Source organism: Tachysurus vachellii, chromosome 6, assembly GCF_030014155.1.
Source record: "Tachysurus vachellii isolate PV-2020 chromosome 6, HZAU_Pvac_v1, whole genome shotgun sequence".
Classification (NCBI taxonomy): Eukaryota; Metazoa; Chordata; class Actinopteri; order Siluriformes; family Bagridae; genus Tachysurus; species Tachysurus vachellii.
Window position 1 is genome coordinate 8286344 of NC_083465.1, and position 25994 is coordinate 8312337.

The 25994-nt window shown below is 38.3% G+C and overlaps 2 protein-coding genes across 4 annotated transcripts in view; one reads left to right on the plus strand and one right to left on the minus strand.

Moving 5' to 3' along the window:
• Window positions 1-4688, minus strand: part of arid4b (AT-rich interaction domain 4B) — an 86528-nt gene extending 81840 nt beyond the window's left edge. The window contains exons 1-2 of one of the 2 annotated variants that reach the window (XM_060871999.1): window positions 4483-4688; window positions 2573-2610 (exon numbers count right to left, since the gene is read on the minus strand). In XM_060871999.1, coding sequence (XP_060727982.1) covers window positions 2573-2578 — 6 coding nt within the window. In that variant the 5' untranslated portion in view covers window positions 2579-2610; window positions 4483-4688. The remainder of the gene's footprint in view (window positions 1-2572; window positions 2611-4482) is intronic. The other variant, XM_060872000.1, reaches the window with a different exon arrangement.
• Window positions 4689-4945: 257 nt separating this feature from the next.
• On the plus strand, window positions 4946-25994 carry ggps1 (geranylgeranyl diphosphate synthase 1). 2 transcript variants are annotated; one of them, XM_060872004.1, is made up of 4 exons: window positions 4946-5230; window positions 15100-15180; window positions 21985-22055; window positions 24666-25994. In XM_060872004.1, the coding sequence occupies exons 2-4, from the start codon at window positions 15108-15110 to the stop codon at window positions 25416-25418; spliced, it is 897 nt and encodes a 298-aa protein (XP_060727987.1). In that variant the 5' UTR covers window positions 4946-5230; window positions 15100-15107; the 3' UTR covers window positions 25419-25994. The 2 variants fall into 2 exon arrangements, with proteins under 2 accessions (XP_060727987.1, XP_060727985.1); XM_060872002.1 differs by lacking the exon at window positions 4946-5230 and having other exon boundaries at window positions 15040-15180.

The window sequence follows — 25994 nt, forward strand, 5'->3', positions numbered from 1 at the left end:
GAAACCAGAGACCTAATAAGCTTGAGGAAAAATGCTTCAATGCTTCTTACATTTTGATTGGGACTTTTTTAGAAGGGCAAGGGTGGTGAATGCTTTCATTTTACAGCAATTATAGGGAAATATGTTTATTACAATTATTAAGTTTATTATGTTTATTACAAGCATAATAATTTTTATTATGCTTTTGTGTTACTCAATGAAAGAATCAATTAAAGTTCTACTTACAATTAAATCAGTCAAGATGTCATTTTTAAAATTTGTATTATCATGCATGTATGTCTTCTTATGACCAAACAAAATGTTTATTTAACTTTGTATACGATATAGTTTATATAAATTTCCCTATATTTCCAAATAATTCCCATAAAGTTTCCAATTTGGAATATTTACAAAATTCCGATTTCAGATTACGTTCCGGTGGAAAGTTTCTGGAAATTTACCGGAAACTTTCCACCCCACCTTGTGCCCCAAGTCCCCTTGGATAGGCCAGAGCTTTTATTTAACTCCTTTTTTTGTTGGTGGTTGGTGTGTGCTGCTAGCAATAGACTGCTTATGCTGAATTTTCTGTTTAAAATATGATGGAATTTAAACAGCATTTTTAATGGAGACTGTGATTGTGGCAGACATGAGCATGCAGAGCAGAATCAGGGATTGATCACTGGCCATTAAAAATGAGCAAAAGGTGTCATGTGACAGATGGAAAGTGTAGACAGTGCCAATTAAGAATAAAGAAATTGTGCATGTCTCAGGGCTTGCAGAACTGATATGCTTGCTCATATGTGGCAATTTCTCTGCGTGCTTGCTTCAAATGGAATGCTCCATTTTAATGACCACACTTACAAATACTGCTATGCACACTAATGTTGACCACCCTTACACTATTAAAGATAATACCCAAATGCCACATAATGTGTTCCTCAGTTGCTTGTGGGACTTGCAGACTTGGGCAGAGCAAAGTTTTCAGTCTGATTTGCTTTCAATTGTAAAATATATTCAGATCATGTTCATCTTGTGTCATCTGTTCATCAAAACAATGCATTAGGTTTATATCAGATAGTACTGTAATGTACTGTATGGGACCAATTACAAATTCCAGTAAGAAGGGATACCTAAAAATTAAACAAATAAAAATAGTCTACCCGTGACCTACAGCAACTTGATAAAATACCAAACAAAACAAACACAAATCTATTTTTTTTCTATAAATTAATTCATTCACTAACACAAAGATAAAAGTCCAAAAGCGTAGCATTTTCTACCTCACACTATGTAATAATCTCATCTGACCAATCCATTTTGCAACTGAAAAAGTGTTTAATATACAGTATGAAGAAGGGGTCACTAATACAACAAGTAACAGCAGTCAAACAACTTTTCCCCCCAAATGTCAGGAGACATTTAGACAGAAAATTACAGAGAGGTTCATCCAGTTGGGACTAAACTGATAAGATCTAATTTCCTCAGGGAAGGCCTGAGAAAAACACTGACATGGTTGAACTGGACAAATAAAGGCATATCTTATCTGGACATTAATAAAGTCAGAGGAATAAATGTAAAATAAGAAAAATTACCCCATGAACGAAGTAAATTTAGTCTTGTTTGGGTAAGGCTACAGACAAATAGTGTCCATGGGTTAAAATTTTATTTTTTAGACAAACAACCTTCTCAACCAAGTCCAGTCCTGCCTTGACCCTCAAAAAAAACATTATAAATTTTAAAAGCCCTTAATCTGATTATTTTCAAAATATGATCATTATATATATTAATTCAGACAGATATAAGAGTTTGCAAAGTGGATCATAATTTTCAATGCATGCAAAGAAATATCTGGGTATTCTGTTTTGTAGTGTACCAAAGCTATGATTAACTTTATAGTTAATTATTAATAATAATAATAATAAATAAGTTAATTCATTCATTCATTAGTCAAGCTTAGAACTCCATATTTAATAAAGATTTTGGTGCATTTTTATATATTTATGCAATATACATTTTATGTATATTGACTTCTGTTATTCCACCAAGTCTGTGTCACTCCGTGTATTGTCAGTGAACTAGCAAAAGAAAATGAACATGGAAATTTGTCTATTTTGTTAATGAATTACTATGCTAGTGTATACTGCTAGTGCAGCTAGTGTAGCTTTAAAAGTCTAAAATAGCACATGGAAATAGGTTTTATGAGGTTACAACCACATTTGTGATCACTGATGATAGTACTGGGACTCTCCAGTAGAATTCATATAATGTGATTTCTATGAAGTTTAAATTAAGACAACTTAAATCTCTCTTAAAAACAAGTAATTCAACAAGCAGCTATAATACAGGTCAATGCAACCATTTCAACCCCATTTTTAATTTTTTATTTTGTATATTACGCTTAGAACATCATGTAGATGTAACCAACCATTGTCAAGGAACATTGTCATCTCTTTTCCTACTATTACCTTACTTATGGATCATAGAAAATATCTTGTTTATCTATATTACTCATTATAGGTCATTATTTGAAACGTCTGCATTTACCTGGCTCTTAATTCTAGACTGGAGAAAGTTTTAGCATCCATCAGCTTACCTTCATTTCCGTCCACAACTGCTGTGCTGTTTCTTCAGCTAAAAAGCAGAAAAAAATGTTTCTTTATAACAGAAGAATAAAGAATATCCAAGATGTAACTTGAGAGATTAATCATGCATACATGTACATGAGTGAGTTTGTAACTGCTATTCACTCTTTTATTACGTTTTTGCTTGAGAGTCAGTGAGGTCTGTAGAACATTTGCAATTTTTTTTTGCTTTTACTGCATGATAAAAGTTTGAGGGTTATTTGTTATATTGATTTAGAAGATTCTTTTCCACAACCAAGCAGTCTGTCAACACACAGAGACTGACTAAAGGCGGACTTTAAAATTCTAAACTTTTTGCTGTAACGGAAAGCTGATGATTACATCAGCCTTAAATCTTTAATCCCACTACGTATTTACAGAGACATTTACACAGCAGCACAGCAAAGCCCCGGTTGGTGCGCGAGGTCGTGTAATGTCTGCGCTGCAGCCGGTGACGCCATTTCTGTGGCACACAACAGTCCGTTCAGCGGGTCCAGCTGGGAAAACTGACAAATGGAGACACACTCAAGACAATCAACAATCACTCTAACGCCGTCATATAAAAAAAATTTGGACCATTTTGCACTTTCGGGATACAACAACAACGTCTGTCGTCGAGCCATATTCGATCTATTTACTTTCAGTTAGCTACAATAGTGAGTAGTGAGGATTACAGAAGAACGGTGATGTTGAAGAAATGGGTTAATTGTCTACATAATTTAGTAAACGAAATTTCTAGCGCATTTGTTGATGTTTGTACAAAGAGAGCACATAGAAAAGAGGCTTTCGGTGTGTAGCAGCTGGGCTCCAAAACGCTGGCGCGCACACACGCACACGCACACACACATACAAACACACATACACACAGGATGACGCTAAAGGCACACTAAAAAGCTTCTAGTGCAAGGTCGACTAAACAAGCTCAATAAAATGTAACCAAGTTTGTGGCTTCTACTTTCTTTATGTTGACCTATTCACATACTGCAGTTAACACGAATATAAATAACGTTACGATTTCACATCACACAATAAATGTGATTTTTCAGTCTTAATTTTGGCTCGTCCCAAAGCAATCCTTATGGTGTCCTTCATAAGGCTGATTAAACAACAATGTCACACTATTATCCTCGCCTCACTGTCGCTTGGCCATTATATCTACTGTGGACATGAAAAGCTTGCCACAAAACCGTTATAGCCCAAAGACGCCGGCCATTTCTGCTCCATCGACGAGATTTGATGCAAAACGAAGGCAAAGGAGCAGAAAAAAGACAGATCCTAAAGCACAACAGAATAAATAACGCATGAGTCCATAAAATCAAGCAGATGAGGAAAACAAAAAGACGTCACCATCACCCCTAACAAACAAGCTTGTTACTCATAACGTTACCCTCTAACAGCCCAAGCCATTTTCATCTGATTCAATCTATTAGCCCGCAAACACAAACGACTGCACACGGTTTTCGGTCAGAAGTAGGTTTGGTAAATAGCGATGTCCTACATCAAGTCCTTACGTAAGGTATTTCCAGTAAGGCAGTGTTTTCCCAGATCACTTACTTGATGACGAGCAGCAGCATAAAGCCACTGGACGAATCTGAACACAAATGGGCAAAAGCAAGTTTTAATGCGCAAACGCGTACAGCTAAAACGATATAAAGCAGTGCACTATGTCTATGCAGTTTAGGCATACAAGTCTGCCCTTGTCCGAGTACGTTACAGCAAACTGTTTTGATTTGTGGTTCACTAATGTACAAGTAAAGCACTGCGAGCTTGTGGTTTAAGCGGGTGTCTGAAGCAACATCGCCATTAACCGTTTTATAAATACACGGATTTACCTCCTATTGATGATCAAGCTAGAATTACTCATGAAAAAAAATCTTCCTACCTGATGAATACACTTGAACAAGACTGCCCGAAATAGCGCATTAGCATTAATCCTTCGGAATAAACATCAAACTCGAGCATTAACGTTGAAATGTCATTCAAATAACACGTCGTTGAGCAAATCCGTCGAAATGTCTCACTAGTATCTCGCCTTTTCTCTCCGGCGATCCTCTACCCTTATAAAACTGATTGACAGGTATACAAACCCGCCCCCACGGAAATGCCTCTCTCTTATTAGTTACTATCTGAGTAAATGGACGCCCTCTAGATCTCATTGGAACACACGAGTTGAAAAAAGCGGCTTTGTATTCCACATAAAGACGGTATTGGAGCATATCTGGGAGATGTAGTTCCAAGAAGCACTTACGTTTCCAGTTTACCCAATTTGAAACACATTTCCCATAATTCTGTGGCGAAGAGGGATTCCAGTCTCCACCCTCTCTAGTGCTTTGCGCCACGTCGTAAGCGGGCGTTGGAGTTAATAAGACCGGAAGAGCACGCAGCGGGTCTGGCAGCTGTAGATTGAATTTACTTCTTGTCTTTGCATTATGACGTTTAGTTTTCTCTTATGGATGCACAATGACTTTTAAAATGATTGAAATTAGGTAATCCGTCGGTGTGTGTATGGTTATTACACACGCTTGGCTTTGGTGACCTCGCTAATGTTAGCTTGTCTAACTTGTGGGGGGGGGAAGCGACAGCGACAGCGACAGCGACAGCGACTACATCATCAATTTAAACGGCACAAGGTTGGTGGCAAGTTTGTTTCCTCCGTTACACATGATAAATGAGCTCATCTGTATACGTGGTTTTGCAACTCCATAAACATTTAATCACTGTTGGTCGTTACTAATGTCTCTAACAATATATCATTGTCTATTTAGGGATATATATATATATATATATATATATGGGAGACCTCTGACACATGTTGATAATGTGGCTGTGACATCTAGTGTTGTATAAAATACTAAAAAGCAATACTTGAGTAAAAGTACAAATATCGTACTAGAAAAAGACTTTGGTAGAAGTGAAAGTTGCCTTTTAGAATATTACTCAAGTAAAGGTTTTTTAAAGTATCTGATATATACTGTACTTAAGTATCAAAAGTAATTTTCTGATATTTAATGTATTTAAGTATTTGAAGTAAAAGTAAAAAGTAAAATTTCAGTGATTATCAGTAGTCATAAGAGGCACTTCATCCGGTAGGAAGTATCTTTCATTCCAATGTACAGAAACATTTCTTGCAAATGGGGTGGCCAGGGGGTGGCCAAGGCAACTTTAGGGGGTCCACAGACCCCCTAAAGGGGACCCCCTAAGGTCCACAGACACAAATTACCCTAACAAGGAGCATGGATGAATCCTATAATTGCTCATTAGAGGTAGAATATATTTCTCATAATCTGTTTTATAATTTATAATATATTATGTTATAATTTTATCTTGTGTATGTCACACACAAATCAACACCTAATTACATTTTTTATGTAAAGCCTAAACTGATGAAACCATCTATAACAATCTAAACTTAAAGTTTGCGTCTTTAAAAAGAAGTCTGATATCTCTGCCTTTCTTTTCATTTTTTTTGACCCTATGTAAAAATATGACACATGGATATAATACATTTAAGCATCAAATACAGATTTTTTTAATTCAAACTCAAATTTAACTACAAATCCCACTATAATAATTACACTTTAAAATCAACTGTCAGCATAAATTACTACTTTAATCATGGGTAGTAGTGATGCGCGGGTCGGGTTTTTTTCCAAACCGCGGGTCCCGCTTTTATGAAATTATTGGCCCGCCCCAGCCCGCCCCGCGCCACTGTTTTTATTTTTACAACCCGTCCTGCCCCGCACCCGCGACCATTAAATAGACGCATTGTAATGTAAATGAAAGCAGGTTTTATTTCACCATAGAAAGCAGCATGGTCATATTAACACCAAAATATAAACATTTTCGACATTTACAAAGCATCGTTTGTAATTATCTCTATAGAAGACCTATGAATAGGTCTGACAAATTACAGTAGCCTATTTTAAAACAGAAAAAGGCTCAAACAAAATCTCTTTCAGATTTTTATAGACATACAGTTTACAGCCTATGCTACATAAACATTGAACTTTTGTTTTATTTAACACACGGAAATGTTCATTTAGCGTTTTTACGTTCACTGTGCAAAAAAAGAATTGCATCCACTGTACCCGGATTTAATCTATTTCGCCTAGCCTCGAGCACCCGGCCAGCACAGCTGAATGTGCGCTCGCTTGATCCGCTTGTGGCTGGGATACAGAGAATCATTTTTGACACTTTGGCAAGCACGGGAAAGGCGGTTGACTGCGACTGCCAGAAGCTTAGAATGTCCTCTCCGTCCCAGAAGAACTGACCCTCAATGTAGCGCTGAACCTCGTCTCTCTCGGCAAATTCTTCACTTCCATCCTCCCATTCACTAAACTCATCTCTTTTTCTTTTGACTCTCTCGGCTTCGTCAACTAAAAAGTAAAATATAACAATATTTAATATTTTACACATATGCCTACATTAGACCACTGTAGCTATAACGTAAGACCCAAGCCTATAGCCCTATTCGCTGGTGCTACTCACCTCGAGGCGTTGCCTCTGGCTCCGTCGCCGGGACACTTGCTGGAGGTGTGAGCATACAGTTAAATTCCCTGACAAGTCTTCTGGCCTGGTCGTACACGGCGTTTCTTTCCTCCGCTTGAAACATCTTCAGGGACTTAAAACGGGGACAAAAAAACATTCCAAGCTTGTGGGTGACGCTGATGGACATTTTCTCGTTTAGCAGCTGCGTTGCCAGTGCCCGAATATAAACCATGTACTCCGGATCACCGTATTGGGGCTCGCAGTGTTTCTTCAGTTTAAAAAACCAAAGCACGACCAGTTGAATAGTTGGATACTTTTCACCCTCCATCTCTTCACTCGCAGTTTTAAAAGGCAACAAAAACTCAGTAACTGTGTTCAACACATCCAGCTGAATGCCATCAATTCTGTGGAGCTGATCTTTCTCCTTCAAGGCCTGTTGGATTTCACGTTACTGTTTACTGACTGACTGCATCATCGCAACTTTACTATTCCATCGGGTTTCGCATTCCTGCGCCACAGTGTGTGGGAGCTGTACCACAGTCTCGGATTTTTTCAGGTATCTCACGAGGCTTTTGCACTTCTCAATGGTATCACTCACGTCACGCATGTATGTTGGTGTGTTCTCTTTTATATCAAACGTGTGTTTGAGAACGATGTTAATGACATGGGCTGTGCAGGGCATCCACTTGTAGCTGCGAAGAGCAGCTTTTATGTTTGCGCCCTGGTCAGTTACAAACATTACTTTTGATAAGCGAGCAGGGTCAATACCAAAGTCATGCAGCTCCTTAATGATTTGGTCGTGGATGTTGTGCGCTGTCTTTTTGAGAGTAGAATCAAATTCAGCTGTGGTTATGACACGGCTCTCCAATTTCCAGTCGTCATTAATGAAGTGACCAGTAAACGCCGTGTATGCCCGTTTGTTGAACTCATCAGTCCACATGTCAGTGGTAATAGCTATGCCATAATCCAGAGCTTTATTTATGCTCTTTGAGAGGATTTCTTTTTTTTCTGTCGTGGTTGCTTTGGCTCTGTCGCAAACAGTTTGTCTGTGAGGGAGTACACTGCTGGCATCCACACGTCCGTAACGTGAACCAATGTTAGACACTGGGCTACGGTATGAAATCCATCTCCAGATACTATGTCGAAGGGCCGCAGATCTTGACAGCACAATTCAACACAAGCGTCTATAACCTCGGACTTGACATGTGCTGGTACTTTACTTTTGAGAAAAGCGGTAATATTTTGAGACGTGTCGTCCTTTTTCTTAAACCCTTCACAAATATGCCTTGACATGCTGGAAGTACCCGTTTTGTGGCTCTCGTGTTTGTATATTTTTTCACACGAGTTGCACTTAACGTAGCCGATACTGCTGTTGTCTCCTGCTGCAACAATTTCTGAGAACCGTTCCCAAACATTAGATTTTGCAGATTTACCTTCTTTTCTTCGGATTTTGTAAATTCCCGACCTTAATTTCACGCGCACTTCGTCTTCCATTTTAATTATCTCTTTTATTGTTGTGCCTGTGGCGGGAGCTGATTGGCGCTTTCATGACGCGAAGCCAAAGATTTGGGGTCATCACGCAAGTTACGTTGCTACGTAGGCCTACGTATTGTAACCTTATCAAAGAATCACATAAAATATAAAAATATATATTCCAAAATATTTTTTTTATATTTTGCTTTTAATGACCCGCCCCAACCCGCCCCGCAGTAAAGTGACAATTTTTTTACCCGCCCCAACCCGACCCGCGGGTCACCCGCGGGACCCGCGGGTTATGAGACGACCCGCGCATCACTAATGGGTAGCCCTACTGTGCAGTAAGGAACTTAGCTACCTGTATTTTTTACATCTTTATGATAGCTAACAGGCTGTCTGCAATTGCAGTAATATTTTGAGTAACATTACCAGATACATAGTTTAATAACATTAAACACTGACAGCTGTAAAACTAGTTACCTCATATTAGCTAAACAGTCAAAGACTTACACACAGACACTGCACTGTATACATGTATAACTAGCACAAATGTCAATGTAATGTATATTATGGCTAAACTGGGGAACAAACCGATCTCTCTTGTCTAATTAATCTGTTAATAGCATCTAATTTATATAGTGACGTAACTTTCAAAATATTTTTCTGGAAAACTAATCCTGATGTTTTATCTCAACTTTGATGTTACAGTATTATTCTGTACCTCTCAACTCTTTCTTGTCATTGATTGATGGATTTGAAATGTTGAGCGGTGCCGTGACCAAACATCAAACAAAGACTTCTTTTGATAGGTGAAATGAGATGTCAATCAGCACCAAACTTCCAATGCTATCAAATAAAAATTCGGGGTGGCACCTGGGTGGCCAATCAGATGTCAGAGGTGTTTAGTGCCACCCCGGACACCCCTCTGGCTCTGCCACTGCTCCTTTGGCAACATTACGCTGAAATAGAGCGTGCGGAGCATAATGCAATCTAGGAGCAGTGATTCGTGACTCGTTATTTTGTAGTAACGAGTAACAAAGATGCTTAGTGGAAATATAAAAGTATACATTTTATCTAGGAAATGTAGTGGAGTAAAAGTCAAAGTTGACATTTAAATAGCGAAGTAAAGTACAGATACAGTATGTGAAATTTCTACTTAAGGAAAGTAACAAATTATTTGTACTCCATTACATTACAACACTGGTGACATCGAATAGGTAATCGATTTATTTTCCTACAAGAAGTCCTTTACTCCAGTTTGTGAATGCACCTATTATATCTATTTGGGATTGGTTGCAAATTATATTGTCAGGATAGGACCAGAATAAAGCAGCTGCTGTAGATACATAAACTAGGGACAGGCTAGGGCTGAAATTGTAAATAAAAGAGGAAAGGTCAGCTACTTTTTCATATTTCTGCAGGTTTTATATTTTAAACAATGTTTCTGTACTGTATCAGGTTTGTGTTTTACACCCTGTTCCAAATTATTAAGCAAATTCTATTTAACCCTCCTATTGTCCTCCTATACAAATTAGGAGCACTGAGTCAACTCGTTTTGACTGCTTTAAAAAAATGAAGTATATATGATAGCCTCTTTTTTTTTTTTTTTTTTTAGTCTAACTTTTTAGTCAAACTTGTTTCCAACATATTAACATATATTTTGTTTACAAAACAGTGCACATATTTTAAAACACTTTATTCACCAGAAGGTAAACAGCTAGTGAACTTCCTAGCACTAAACTTGCACTAAATTCTCAAGTTTTTCTCTGTGTTTATATTAAACACTTTGCAATTTTCTTTCATTTTGCACCTTAAATGTTAAGAGATAATTAAGTGTACATTGAGACTTTAGACTTATGTTTACATTATAATTATTTGAGTTTTCCTGGTTGTTTACATTTCGGTCTTAATAACTGAAGGGATTATGATCAGAGGAAGGTTAAGGTCAAAATAAAAATGTTTAAATGTAATATATTTTTCTCCTCGTCCTTATTTTAAAGGGGTCATAAAAAATATCACTAATTATCGATATCGACCGATATGAAACACTGATATCGTGACACAGTTTTCAGCCATATCGCCCAGCCCTAGGACAGGCTTAAACATACTGAGCAATTAAATTCTCACAAAATAGTAACTCAGTCCATATGGCCTGAAAAATAAGGCAATAGCTTTTTTTCATTTTCTGTTTTACTTGGTGTTAAAGTTTGATGTTTAAAGACAGAGGCTGTAGATTACCCTGCTGCATGCTCCCGTTCTGGATCTGGGCAGAGTTGCCAAAATAGACACAGAGACAAGTTCTTCAGATGGCAAGATCTCTATAAGTTTATTAAGAATTATGAGCATATATATAGAACTGCAAGATTGTCCAGTTGTGGCAGTATAAGGAAGGGTTCTGATTTGCCAGGAACAGGAGTAACCCGGGGCGGTTCTAGACCTTGTTTAGGGTGGCTCCAGCCCCCCTGTCTGTGATCTCAGCCACCCTAAAAGTATACCGTATTTTCCGCACTATAAGGCGCACCTAAGAGCCTTAAATTTTCTCCTAATATTTCCCGTGCGCCTAATAATCCAGTGCGTCTTATGTGTGCACCTAGTTCCAAAAATCTCTAAAAATATTGTTGTGCGACTTTGGTAAGCGCTCCGCTTGATTGACTGTCGGATCATTTCCCGCTGACACAGGGACTAATACATACACTACGTACGCTGGCAGCGATAAACCAATCAGAGAACATTACGTAATACGTACAGTATGTACACTTGCCTCCGCCATGCCTCTGGTAGGTATACTACCGGTATGTTGCAAAACAACATTTTGTTTCTTCCTAACCTATATGCGCTCCACACTCCAGTCCAGTAGGTGGTAGATGCACCTTAAATTTGTTTGCCATCAACCAATAAAAATCAGAAGAAGAAGAAGACGACAACATTTGTTTGTCTAAGGACCCCCGAAAATGGCACCAGTGAAGAGACATTACGAGGCACAATTCAAACTACAGGCTATCAGTTACGCGGTTGTAAATGGGAATAGAGCAGCTGCGAAAGATTTCAACATCAGTGAATCTATGGGTCGGAAGTGGAAGAAGCAAGAAAATGAACTGCGCCAAGTTAAGAAGACACAGTAGATGAGGACTTTGATGGATTTGTGGGAGAAGATTGATTAAAAAATAATGTGTGTGTGTGTGTTGTTATATAGTAGAATAAAGTTGAACTAAACTCACTGTTTTCCTTCAGTTACCTTTTTTGTAGACCGTATGTTTTAGCATGCGCCTTATAATACGGTGCGCCTTATGTATGGGTTAAGTACAGAAATAGACCCCGTAATTGAGACTGCCTTATAATTCGGTGCGCTTTATAGTGCGGAAATTACGGTAATTTTTACTTTAAAAAATAAACAATAAAAATTACGTTAAAATGCAGGACATGTCGTCTATGGGAAAGAACATTATTTATCAGTTTGATCCAAGAGCGAATTTTTTCACTTTGCTTTTACGCATGTGCGTTGTAGTCTTTCAAAAGTGCGTCTTCAGTTGCATAATTGCTTTATTTGAGCGGAGAAGCAGGCTGCACGCGAAGTCAGAGCTGGAGGCATTTATCTATAACGTTAATCGGCGGAAAACCGCAAAGACTGCAACCAAAAGCAGTGAAATTTCACTATTCTTATTACCAGAGTTGATAGCACAAACAAAATATTAATATTAATTAATAATAATTATTTTTTTTTATTAATGACTGCATTAATTGGACTGTTTGTAGAGAATGCACACATACATGAACTGATTTGATTCAAGACTGGCATCATTACATCATGCATAAGTGTCCACTTTTGCCATTTTAAATAATACCATAACTTTTGGCTTACTATGTAGTCATATTTCACTGTGGACTAAGCCCCCCTAAAGATTGTCACATCACCAGAGAACATGTGCCTTGGTGAGTGAAATTCTTAGGAGCAAACTCCAGAAATTGCAGAACAATTGTACAGATAATGAGTTGACGTGAAAATGTGCAATTTGCTCAAACATATAGTCAGTGCAATATGTGTGTACAATATGTACATTTTAAAATATTTAGAGGCAAATGATATTTATTGCCCATGCCAAAATAGTGAAATTTTGAGGGCTACAATGAGCATCAGGTTGATTCCATTGTTAAAATTTCAAAGGCAGTGGTTCATAGGAACAAGGTCAAGCTGTAGACATTAGAGAGAACAAAGCTATAGAACAGCATAAGGTGAAAACAGCTCCCCACTGACCAGGATGACCACTTATATGAATGTTGCTGAACACTGTATGATGATGTCAAGGGACCTACAAAATGATTGGCAAATCTCAGCTGGGTTCTTGCACCCAATATGAAATTTGATGGCGGATCAGTGATCTTATTTCAGCAAAGTTGGAATTGGGCACATTCTTTTTTGGGAAGGCCACATGAACCGTATAACGTATAAGTTTGTCCTTAAAAAACGTGCTTCATTCTGATCTAGCAGTAATCCCCAACTCTGACGATTGGTTTTTCCAGCACGATCAAGGTCAATCAAGGTGTGGATGGAGGAACACCACATCAAGACACGGTCATCAAGTCTGATGGCTCATGGAAAAAAACTGTTACACAATCTGGTCATGAGGGCCCAAATGCTATGGTACCTTTTTCTGTGTGTATGAGGGGTGTGTGGGGTCATCCGCAATGCTGTTGGTGCAAAAGTATATGATAGAGGGAAGAGAGACACCAATGAACTTCTCAGCTGTCCTCATTATCCGCTGCAGGGTCTTGCAATAGTGCAAGATAGTGCACTATTAAAATAGTGCTTTCCTCAGCCTTCATAGGAACTGATGCTGCAGGGCTTTCTTGCTGATTGAGCTGGTGTTGAGTAACTACTCAACACCAGCTCCATCAGCAAGAAAGCCCTGCAGCATCAGTTGTTGCATAGGTGAAGTTCTAAGCCTGATTAACTCCAAAGAATTTGGTGCTGTTGAAGATCTCTACATTGATCCGTCAATGTTCTGTGTAGTGGTCACACTGTGCTCTTCTGAAGACAACCTCTTTAGTTTTATCAACATTCAGAGACAGGTTGTTGGCTCCATAACAGGCAGTTAGCTGTTGCACCTTAACTTTGTATGCTGACTAGTCCTTCTTGCTAATGAGACCCACCATGATTGGTGGAGTGGTTTGGACGATATGCAAACTGCAGGGGGTCCAGTGAGGGTGGTAGATGGATCTTGATGTGCCTTATGACGAGCCTCACGAAGCACTTCATTACAATGGGTGTGACATCCTGAGAGTGCGACAGGATGATAGTCATTGAGGCAGGACACTGTAGACTTCTTTGTCATGATGATGGTTGTCTTGAGGCACCTAGGAACAACAGCGCTGCTCAGGGAAATGTTGAAGATGTCAGTGAAGACTGGGTGTATGGAATGCCAGGAATGTTATATGGTCCAGCAGCCTTTCGTAGGTTAACTCTATGCAGAGTTCTCCTCACCTCAGCCGAAGGATAGAGTACCTGGTCGTTTGGGTGTAGGGATTTTCTTCCTTGCCACTGCATTGTTCTGCACCTCAAACCGAGCATAGAAGTCATTCAGCACACCTTTATGATAGGCGTCACTGTCACAGGCAGGTGAAGCTGACTTGTAGTTCATGATAGCCTGGATGCCCTGCCACATTTGCCGGTTGTTTGATGGCTAGGGACAATTTGACGCTCACTGTTCTCTTAGTCATCCTCTCCCCTGCCCTAAAGTCTAAGTTTCTAGACTACAGCAGTCATCCACAGCTTTTGGTTGGAGCGTGTGGTGGTGGTCTTGGAGACGGTCATGTCATCAATGTACTCGCCAATGTAGCTGGTCCAAGATTATTCCACCAAATAGTACACACAAACACCTTAGTTTTGTATTTCTAAATGAATATAAGATTGTTTTCTTGGCTTTATTTAAGGTCTGAAAACACTGCATCTTATTTTTATTGTTATTATTATTGTTATTTTGACCAATTGTCATTTTCTGCAAATAAATGCTCCAAATGAAAATGTTTATTTGTAATTTGGGGGAATAAAACAAATGTTTATTGTTCTGAAACACATAGCTATAAATATAAAAAACATTTAAATTGGTCATTTTGCAGTCTCTTAATTTTTTCCAGAGCTGTATATACCCAATATTTAAACAAAACAAAAAAAAACTTTGGAAGATTGGTCAGGAAAATTAATGTTTAATTAGTATGGTATAAGCATTGAGCCTTTTTTTTTTAATTTGTAATTGTTTTCTCATTCAACAATGCAAATAAACATTATAAACAAGCCCAGCAGTCTGTGAGATGAGTGGACTGGCAGATATGTGACATATTTCCTATATAAGGGAAACCTATTGCAATAAATTAAATGTTAATTTTTGTTATTTATAATATCTACTTGATATGTATTTTGCTCAAAAGTCAAATATCAGTACCACTACTCTTTATACAGTACATTGTTGGTTATCTATCATATGATGTTTTTAAGCGTTGTCATTAATGTTTGTCAATATGTTTTACTTATTTATGGAAGTAAGGACAATGGACAATCTGGAGGAAAATGCTACTGAAAGGATTCTACTAGAACCATACAATTACCTGCTACAGCTACCAGGTAAAACATTAATATTATTTCTAGAAGACAGCATGGCACTCAATGATACAGTAGATCTAAGGGGTTGGTGGGTAATAGCCAACTAATCTATTCATTGCTGTTTATTTAAGCATCTAATCATTAATTATGTTCTTGAAATTCACAGTACAAATTCACAACTGTGCACATCATTTGTTGCAAGTGGCAGAAGTGGTGATAAATAATAAAGCATGCCAATACCTGCTAATCCTGCTGCTTAAGATTACTGTACTACCTTTATAGTTAGTGGTTGGGGCCCTCTGTGGTTTGGAATAACACAAAATATACTCAGTATATCACACAAAAGCTTGATAGTTTGAGATCTAGTTAAACTGGCTGCCAAGACAACACCTGGAACTGTTAGTCATGGTCATTAAACTATTCCTGAACAGTTTTTGCAGTGTCAGGGCACTTTATCCTGCTGAAAGAGGCCACAGCCATGAAGGGATGTACTTGGTCTGCAACAATGTTTAGGTAGGACAATATCAGGTAGGTCACAGTAATATCCGCATGCCATGAACCAAGGTTTTCCAACAAAACATTGTCCATGGCATCACACTGCCTCTGCCAGCTTGTCTTCTTCCCATAGTTACTCCTGGCATTGTCTCTTCCCTAGATAAGCCACACACATTCACCTGTCCACATGATGTAGAAAAGTGATTCATCATACCTGGGCATGTTCTTTCAGTGCTCCATGGACCAGTAATGATGCTCATTGGTGCCCATTGCAGACACTTTCAGAATTGGAACTCTAATCTGTCTGTGGCAACACATTTCCATGCATGGCAAGCTGCAATATGTGATTCATAACCATCATTGCCAGCATTAAGGTTTTTTAGCATTTTCTGCTAAAATAGATCTTCTGTGGAGTCAGACCAGGTGGGCTAGCCTTCACTCCCCAAGCGCATTAGTGAATCTTGGGTTTCCATGACCCTATTGCTGGTTCAGCAGTTGCCCTTCCTTGGACCTCTTTTGGTAGGTAGTAACCACTGCAAACTAGAAACACTCCACAAGATCTGACATTTTTCCATGAGATCTAGTCATCCCAATTTGGACCTTGTCAGTTTTGCTCAGATCCTTGCTCAATTTTGCATTTCCTTTATTGTTAAGTTAATAATATAAGTGCCCTATATATCATGTAATGAGACAACCAATGTAGATTTTTTTTAACAAATAGTTGGGCTTCTGAGTTAAGAACCTGGTTTCAACAATGAATACATTTGTTATTGAAAAGGATAACCCACCAAGAAAGAAAAACTGGAAAAGTTAATCTGAGCCAATACACAAATATTGCATGTCAGTATAAATTAATACAGCTTCCAAACTTCTAGGAGTAGATTCATACAACTTCTGAATATCTTCTAGTTTAAAAATTTTAATATTAATTTATGAAACTCATTTGATTGAATCTTTTTCACGTTTGCATTGGTGTCTGTAATTAATAGCAATTGCAACTAATCTATTCATTGCCGTTTATTTAAGTTAAATTATTGCCGTTTAAATTATTGCCGTTTATTTTTTATTTCAATTTTGCATTGGTGTCTGTAATTAATAGCAATTGCAGTTCTTTTGTGGATGTTAAATTCTGCTGTCACTTTTGCTGCTGTCTTCCTAGTGTTTCATGGTCCTTATCATCAAATAATTTTCACAACGTTTATATTTCCACAGTAGCCCTCCTCAATTTGTATTAATGTGTGAAAGAATGCTGTAAAACATGGGTGTCAAACTCAGGCCCGCGAGATCATATCAAATGTACATTACAGCTGGCTAGCCACATGCTCCGCTAATACTACAAATCCCAGAATGCCTTGCCACTGTATTGACGCGTAGTCACGAACAGCAAGCGCCCCTCATTCTCTGCTGACAGTTGTTAACAACCATGCTACAGTCACATCGGGCAAGTTAATTCCACCCTCCACAAAAATGGCCAAACGAAAGATGGACAATAGGAGCTTTCAAGACAAGTGGGAGGCAGATTATCTGTTCACGAATATAAAGGACAAGACCTGTTTGTCTTGTGTGCAGAGCTAACGTGTCGGTAACGAAAGAATATAACATAAGAAGACACTTTAAAACGAAACATTATGAGAAGTATAAGGACCTGGACGTAAAGCAGAAGCTCCAGAAGGCGGAGGAGATGAAAAAAGTTTGGTTTCCTGGCAGACTATGTTCATGAAAGCAAAATCAAAAAGTGAAGCTGCTGTAAAGGCTAGCTTTATTGTGGCAGCAGAGATGGCAAAATCTGCCCGCCCCTTTTAATGAGGGAGAGTTTGTCAAAAAGTGTATGGTCAAAGTTTGCGACATTGTGTGCCCAGATAAAAGGCAAGGATCAATGTGCAAAGTAAATCAGAGTTTAGCAAACTGAGTTTGAATACATGTTTTCTTTATGCACTTTTTCTACTCCAAGGCATGAACTGGTAATAGTAATTTTTTTTTTTTTTTTTTTTATTATTTTTTATGAAATTATTATTTTTGGTTGTTTTATTGTTGGTTTTGAAAAAGATCCACTTCAGAAAGGAATTTAAATTGTAGTGAGAGGCATAATTTATTTTATTTATTTAATTAGGAAATTTAATTTCTTGTGTGTTTGTAATATCAAGCTCTGGTTGTTCCAAATCCTGTGTTCAAGCAAAACTAAAGTTTGTTTCCATATGAAGAAGGTTGAGCATTACATATCAGTTGCAGTTAATTTTTCAATAAATATTCAGTTTGGCCCGTGACTTTATCTCAGTTTTATATTTTGGCCCACTGTGAATTTGTTTGACACCCCTGCTGTAAAATAAGAATGATTGCGTGAAGAAAGAATAGGCGTATTAACAGTTACTTTCCATTTTGTTAACTGAAAAATTAAATGAACAGAAGCGAAATCCAACTCAAACCAATATTTGGTGTGACCATATTCTGAGCATCAATTTTTCTACAGACATAGGCAAACGTTTTGAGAATGACACAAATATTAATTTTCATAGTCTGCTGCTTCAGTTTTTATGATGGCAATTTGCCTATATTCTTTGCCATGGATATTATAGTAAGCCTCCAAAAACACTTCAGCCCTACCACAAAAGGACCAGCTGACATCGTCAAGTCTTTTCTAATGAACACAGAGTGTTGACGAGGACAAGGCTGGTTATCCTTGTTTTTATGTTAGAGGTATTTATATTTTGGCCACAATTCTTCCATGAAGACTGCTTCATCTAGTCATCAAGACATCTCCGGGCGGTATATGGGTGTACCTAGTTATGATGGCACTGCTGGACATTATCTTATGTCGAAGGGAAGTGGGAAGGAGATACAATGTGTGTGTATGTGTGTACTGTGTATGTATATATATATATATATATATATATATATATATATATATATATATATATATATATATATATATATATATCTCATTGCTGTCGGGCGGAAACCTCGAAATTTGGTCAATTTCATATTTTTTCACATATCAATGCTATTGGTCAGTCCCCACGTGGGTCTGTTAGTTTCACAAGTTATTAACCAATCTAAAGTCTTGAAAATAGCTTGAGCGCAAATTTCATAACTCCATTGGACACTTCGCGGCATATTTCTCCTCAAGAAGAGTCGCAACAAATCAACACGTCTTCTGAGGTAAATGTCTTCAAAACACTGGGCTCAAAGAAAAAACCCCCGCTAGTTCTGGTGCTCGTCTGAGGAAAGGAATTTAGCGCAAGACAATCCACTGCAAGAAACCGACATGAGCGAGTCACATTAGCAACATGAGAGGAAAAGGACAGCTGATTGTCCATGGTTACCCCAAGGTTGCGAGCTGTGGCTGAAGGGGAGATCAGATCGTTGTGCAAGGATATAGCAAGGTCATGACCTGGGGATGAGTCACCTGGGATGAACAGCAGTTCAGTTTTGTTAGGATTGAGCTTTAACTGATGAGCAGTCATCCATGATGAAATTTCTGCCAGACATGCTCAGATCCGGTCAGAAGCTGTGGCATCTGAGGGTGGGAAAGAGAAGATAAGTTGTGTATCATCAGCATAGCAGTGGTAAGAGAACCCATGTGAGGAAATAACTTCCCCAAGAGAGTGAGTATACAGGGAGAAAAGACGAGGACCAAGTACTGAGCCCTGTGGGACGCCAGTGGAGAGTCTGCGTGGAGCAGATGTCACTCCCTTCCATGTTACCTGATATGAGCGTCCTTCCAGGTAGGAAGCAAACCATTCCCAAGCTGAGCCGCAAATCCCAAGACTCCTGAGGGTGGATAAGAGAGTCTTGTGGTTGACCGTATCAAATGCTGCTGAAAGGTCAAGGAGGATAAGGACAGATGACAGTTTGGCTGATCTAGCAGCATGTAGTTTCTCAGAGACATCCAAAAGGGCTGTCTCTGTGGAATGAGCTGCTTTAAAGCCAGACTGGTTGGGGTCTTGGAGGTTGTTCTGTGAGAGATAGACAGACAGTTGATTATAGACAATGCGCTCAAGAATTTTTGAAAGAAATGAGAGAAGTGATACCGGTCTGTAGTTACTGATGTCTGATGGATCCAGAGCGGGTTTCTTTAGGATGGGAATAACCCTTGCTCTCTTGAAAGTAGTTGGTACCTGACCAGATGCTATGGATCTATTGACGATAGTGGAAATGAAGGGCAGAAGGTCTTGCGAGATGGTCTGGAGCATAGTGGAAGGGAGTAGATCCAATGGGCAGGTGGTAGGATTGCAAGACTGGATGAGTTGTAAAATCTCTTCTGCTACTACAGTTGAGAAATGCGACAACAAAGGTGTAGGGGAATCCATACTCTGAGATATAAGTGCAGTCGGGGCTGAAGTGAAGGTCCGGCAGATTTCCTCAATCTTCTCCTGGTAGAAGGAAGCAAAGTCTTCTGCAGTCAGGGAGGATGAAGAAGGTGGAGCCGGGGGGTTGAGCAGAGAAGAGATGATGTTGTGGAATTTCCGAGGGTCATGTGAGGAAGCTTCAAGTTTTTCCTTGTAGAAGGAAGTCTTGGCAGAGGTCACATCTGAGGAGAACCTGGTAAGAAGTGTTCGGTAAGAATCAAGATCTGCATCAAGTTGTGATTTCTTCCACTTTCTCTCTGATGATCTTAGCTCTCTTCGAATGTTGCGCAGCACATCTGAAAGCCAAGGAGCAGAACAAGAAGTTTTCTTGGGTTTAGTGAACATAGGGCAGAGGAAGTCCATAGTTGAGGAAAGAGAAGGGAGGAAAGTATCTGTGGCTGAGTCCAAGGGTAGTGAGGAAAATGACTCAGGATCAGGAAGGGAAGAAAGAGTGCCAGAAGCTACAGAAGAAGGGGAGACAGAGTGAAGGTTGCGGCGGGTAAGAGCAAGGGGGTGAGAGGTAGTTTTAGGTAGGGTAGGGAGAGTGATGGTGAATGATACCAGATGATGATCAGAGACGTGTAGTGGGGTAGCAGTCACGTCTGTAGCTGGAGAAGGACGGGTGAAAACCAGGTCCAGGACATTGCCTCCTTTGTGTGTAGGGATGTAGCTGTTGAGTGTAAGGGTGAATGAGTCGAGAAGAGACAGGAGGGAAGAAGAATGTAGCTTGTCAGAGGGGAGGTTGAAGTCACCAAGCAGCGTCAGAGGGGAGCTATCGGAAGGGAAAACACTAAGCAGTGTGTCCATTTCTTCCAGGAAGTCACCTAGGGGACCAGGAGGGCGGTAAACAACAATGATAACAAGGTTTATTGGAGAGGTAACTGAAATGGCATGGAATTCAAAAGAGGAGATGGTTAAATGTGAAAATGAGGAGAGGTGTAAAGCACCATTTCTTTGGCAGCAATACACCTGTACCACCACAACTGCCCGTTTCTCTTGGTGAGTGAGAGAAAGCATAGGCAGAGGATAAAGCAGCTGGTGTAGCAGTGTTCTGTGGGGATATCCAGGTCTCTGTTAGCGCAAGAAAATCAAAGGAGTAATGGGAAATACGAGATACGGGAGATACGAGGATTCCGCCCGACAGCGACTGTGTGTGTGTGTGTGTGTGTGTGTGTGTGTGTGTGTGTGTGTGTGTGTGTGTGTGTGTGTGTGTGTGTGTGTGTGTGTGTGTGTATCATATATATAATGAGAGAGAGAGAGATAGATAGATACATATGTACATGCATGTACATATACACATTCTCAAGACTCATTGCTGTACTAGCTCAAAAGGGTGCTTCTACTCAATACTGTATTTTTTAATAGATTTGCAAAAAATTCTACATGTCTGTTTTTTTTTCTGTCAAGATGGGGTGCTGAGTGTACATTAATGAGAAATAAAATGAACTTTTTTGATTTTAGCAAATGGCTGCAATGAAAGAGTGAAAAATTTAAAGGGGTCTGAATACTTTCCATACCCACTGTATATGAAATGATTATACACATATGAAATATACAGGATTATATATAATTTCATATGTGTATAATTATTTCAGTGGATACATCAGTAATTTAGAGAATTTTTGTTATCATGGTTTTTGAAGAGCATGTATGACCGCAACATGCAAGTTCTGATTAGTCAGTGCTCCTCAATTGCAATAGAAAAAAACTTTGCATTCATCCTCATAATTTAGCACCAGTCTGCATGAGACTTCATAATTTGGGATCAGAGTGTGATAAGTGTAATAAATATCAGTCCCATATTTAAGCCTGAAGTCATACAATTGCCAAACATAGTTAGGAAGTAGGTGGACTCTAAAGTGGGCAAACTTGCACAAACCTTGACAATATGTTTTATATGTTGTGCTTTTTTTTTTTAAATGGATAATGCATGGAAACTGTCACTTTCATTAATACAATTTTTAATTTTTTTTTTTGTTTCCAGGGAAACAAATCCGCACTAAACTTTCTCAAGCATTCAACCACTGGCTCAATGTACCTGATGATAAACTTCAGGTAAGAGCATGTTTATCTTAAAATAATAATGCTGAGTCTTTTGAGAATATTGAGGAATATTGAGGAAGAAGTCTTATCTTTTGTCTGCGATCTTAGGATCTGGTGTTTACTATACTGCATATTGAAGCATTTTTTAAAGATTTATTAAAACTTGGTAATTCTCAGAATTAAAGTAGTAAATAAATTTACTCAAAAAAAAGCAAAGTAAATAAATTAAAGTCCCAACAAATAAAAAGTAAACCTTGGGAAGAAGGACAGATGACTGGGGTACTGAAAACTTATTCTGGTATTAGGTGTTTTAATCAAAATTAAGAGAATTTTAGTGTTTGACAAAAAATGGCAGGTAACTTTCCATGTCTTTTTCTCTACTTCTTTCTGATCATTTGCATAAGAACATTTTCTCATACTCATAAGTTCTCTTGGTTAAACAATTAACTTGTTACATGGTTATAGAAAGGAAATTATTACAATCACATTGTCACATTGTATATAAGGCTAAGCATTATAGTGATATGAAATATGAGTCATATGAGTTGCTTTCACTGAACATGCACACTAACGAGCTTGTGTGAGCTTCAGCATGCAGAATTTTATGTGTACCTATGCTTTTTGCTAATTCAACCTTCACACTGATTTTATCTCACTAAAGGTTGAAGTAGATATAATTGTCTGATACCAAAAAAATGTTTTTGATATGTGATATTTGGTGCAATTGTGCAAATGCAATCCCAGGTATTTAAGAAAATATCAAAAGAAGAAATTAGCAGGGGGAAAAATGCAAAACATTCATAAAAGAAAACAAATGATTATCAATCTTTCAAAGAGATGTCACTATTTCAGTGATTAATAGTAATAAACATGAGTGGCATTTATTTGAAAGATTGATAATCATTTGTTTCCTAGTAGCTGTACCAAATGCCGAGGAATATTGTAGGTGATTCCAGATTAGGGCTCTTGATTCATTGGCTTGATGATCAGTCTGCGGTAGTTTGGGGAACAGTTGAATCACTAAGGTAAAATCACAGACCTTTTGTGCCATTCAGAATATTAAACTAAGGCTTTATGCCCCATTGTTTCTAACAAAGGCTAAAGCAGCATGCTTCAAATTTCACACCCATTTGGCATAACCCCAGATTTTTTAAACACATGGAAAAATAACTTCAGATCCTAACTGCAATTTTTTCTTATGTACTGCTTGACTCATAAAATGGAAGAAAGACTTATAATAGTTTTTTTTTTATTATTTCTTTTTTAAATGTATCCTTTCATGTTCTATATATTGGTGTCTTTGGAGTGTTTGCAGTACAGTCAGTTTGTATTGCTAATATGTAGATAGCTAATATAAATACATTCATGTAACATGTAAATCAAACCAGTTTTCACATAGTACTCACTATATACTTTATATTGTTTGTATTGTTTATAGTGTATGTCACTAGTGTTGTGGCACCTTTTATAAGTGGTTATTTGCAGCTTGATGTACCATAATTTCCAACTCTACACATTTGAGGTACTAAGTGGAAAAAACATGGACTTATCTGTGAATGTGGGTCTTGTTTCCTTTCAGAACATGTACAGCTCATGAAAAGCTACTTTATCCATACTTTTACAGTTATAATGCTCAGTGGCTATTGATATAGTTCCATTAAAGTGAACATTCATGCAACATTTTGTACTGAAATTGTAGAACAGCAACAAGTAGCACAGCAACAAGCTAACCAGTTAAAACTAGTTGTCTAACACTAGATTATCTTTTTAAAACATTAATTAGTATGTTAATATTATGGATTTAACAAAGTATTATAGCTGTGTATTAATTGATCTAAAACCAAAACAGCCAAAACATGTAAATGTTGATACTTGAAATTCTTCAAAAATGTTCAACCATGTTGATTTAATACCACTCCATAATTACAGAAGGAGCTGGTAATAGAGACTATCTAAGGTTAATGTCATAATTTAAGCATTTTCATTTTTTGTTTTTGTTTTGTGCCTTTACTTTGAACATGGCAATATGCTGCATGGGACTTGTTTGTAACTTGTAATTCCCAAACATCACTTTCGGCATGCCTGTCATACTGGGGAAAACTCAAGACCTGCTATTTTGGATATGCACAGACAAGTTTGGACAGTGACAGGTGCCACTGATTACTGAGGTAATCAGTGTTATTCACATTACCTGTCACTGGTTTTAATATTATGGCTGATCGGTTTATACATTACTTGTCAAAACTAGCTGGCTAGCTTCTTACTAACAAAAGAACAACACAGAGGTATGCGTGTCAATCTCCCCCAACCAATCCTCCAACCCCTTACTTCATCTGTTCATGGTGGAAAATTGTCATTCCAGTGAGTACCTTTTATTGCCCTTACCCCCTGAGATAAACACTCTATGGATGGTTCAACATGAACAGCTTCTCTGTTGCTAGTGTGATTGAATGTTTTGAATATTGCTTGAGTATATAAATTTCCAAGTTCAATTTAACAGTTCAATTTTAATGATTTCCCTTTTTATTTTTATTTCTGTTTATTATTTGCCATTTATTAAAACACTTGTGAACAGTAGTCATATGTACTTCAAATCAAATTAATCAAAGATGCCTTTTTCAGGTAATCATTGAGGTAACGGAAATGCTGCACAATGCTAGTCTCCTGATTGATGACATTGAGGACAGCTCTAAATTACGCCGCGGTTTCCCTGTAGCTCACAGCATCTACGGCGTTCCATCTGTTATAAACTCTGCAAACTACGTCTATTTCTTGGGTCTAGAGAAGGTGCTGACACTGGAACACCCTGAGGCTGTGCATGTGTTTACTCGACAGCTACTGGAGCTTCATCGTGGCCAAGGCCTGGACATCCACTGGCGTGACACATACACTTGCCCAAGTGAAGCAGAGTACTGTGGCATGGTACTGCGCAAGACTGGTGGATTATTTGGCCTGGCAGTGGGCCTCATGCAGCTCTTCTCAAAATGGAGCTGTGACCTTAAGCCCCTTCTAGACACACTTGGGCTCTTGTTCCAGATACGCGATGACTATGCCAACCTCTGCTCACGTGAGTATGGCGCAAACAAAAGCTTCTGTGAAGACCTGACAGAAGGCAAATTCTCCTTTCCCACCATCCATGCCATCCATACACAGCTCCATAGCACACAGGTCCAGAATATCCTACGTCAACGCACTGAGGATGAAGATGTCAAGCGCTATTGTGTTGAATATTTGGAGAAGGTGGGCTCCTTTGCTTATACCAGGCAGAAGCTACATGAGCTAGAGAAGGAGGCATATAGGCTAATTGCAGGATTAGGGGGGAACCCAGAGCTGGAGGGACTAATAGAACATCTCAGCCACATTTACAAGGAATGAGAGGAAACATCTCATTTTAATCACAGTGTTTAGATAAATACTGGCCAAAGAATAGAGCTACATCACTCCTAAATTTCTCATCCTTCTCCAAACTCCTCTCACTTAATTTTACATTAAAAAACTTTAATTCCTTTAAACTTTAAAAACGTTCATTTTGGCAACAGTGAGATTACATTGCTTTCATTAGTGCAGTTCCTCCAACCAATTCACCTGTTTTTTGGTTTTTTTTTTAGAAATCAGTAAATCACCATACATAAGATACATAAGAACTGATGTATAATCATATTCAGTGACACAGTATCTGATTGGGTCATATGAGGGAAATGAAGCTAACAACATAAAAGATATGATAAAATGTATTCTGTGCTTAAAGCTAAAGATTTGACCTTTGCCTTTTCAGTACATTCAGAGAGGATTATAAATGTGCAAATTTTGTAAAACATATTCTTTTCAGTGGAATTGGACACAAGATTTGTTTAAGGTGGATTTTACCTTTTGTTTATATTTAATACACTGGCAAACCATAGTGCCATTATCAATGTTGTAACTTTTTCAATAAATCAGAAGGAAAGAAAA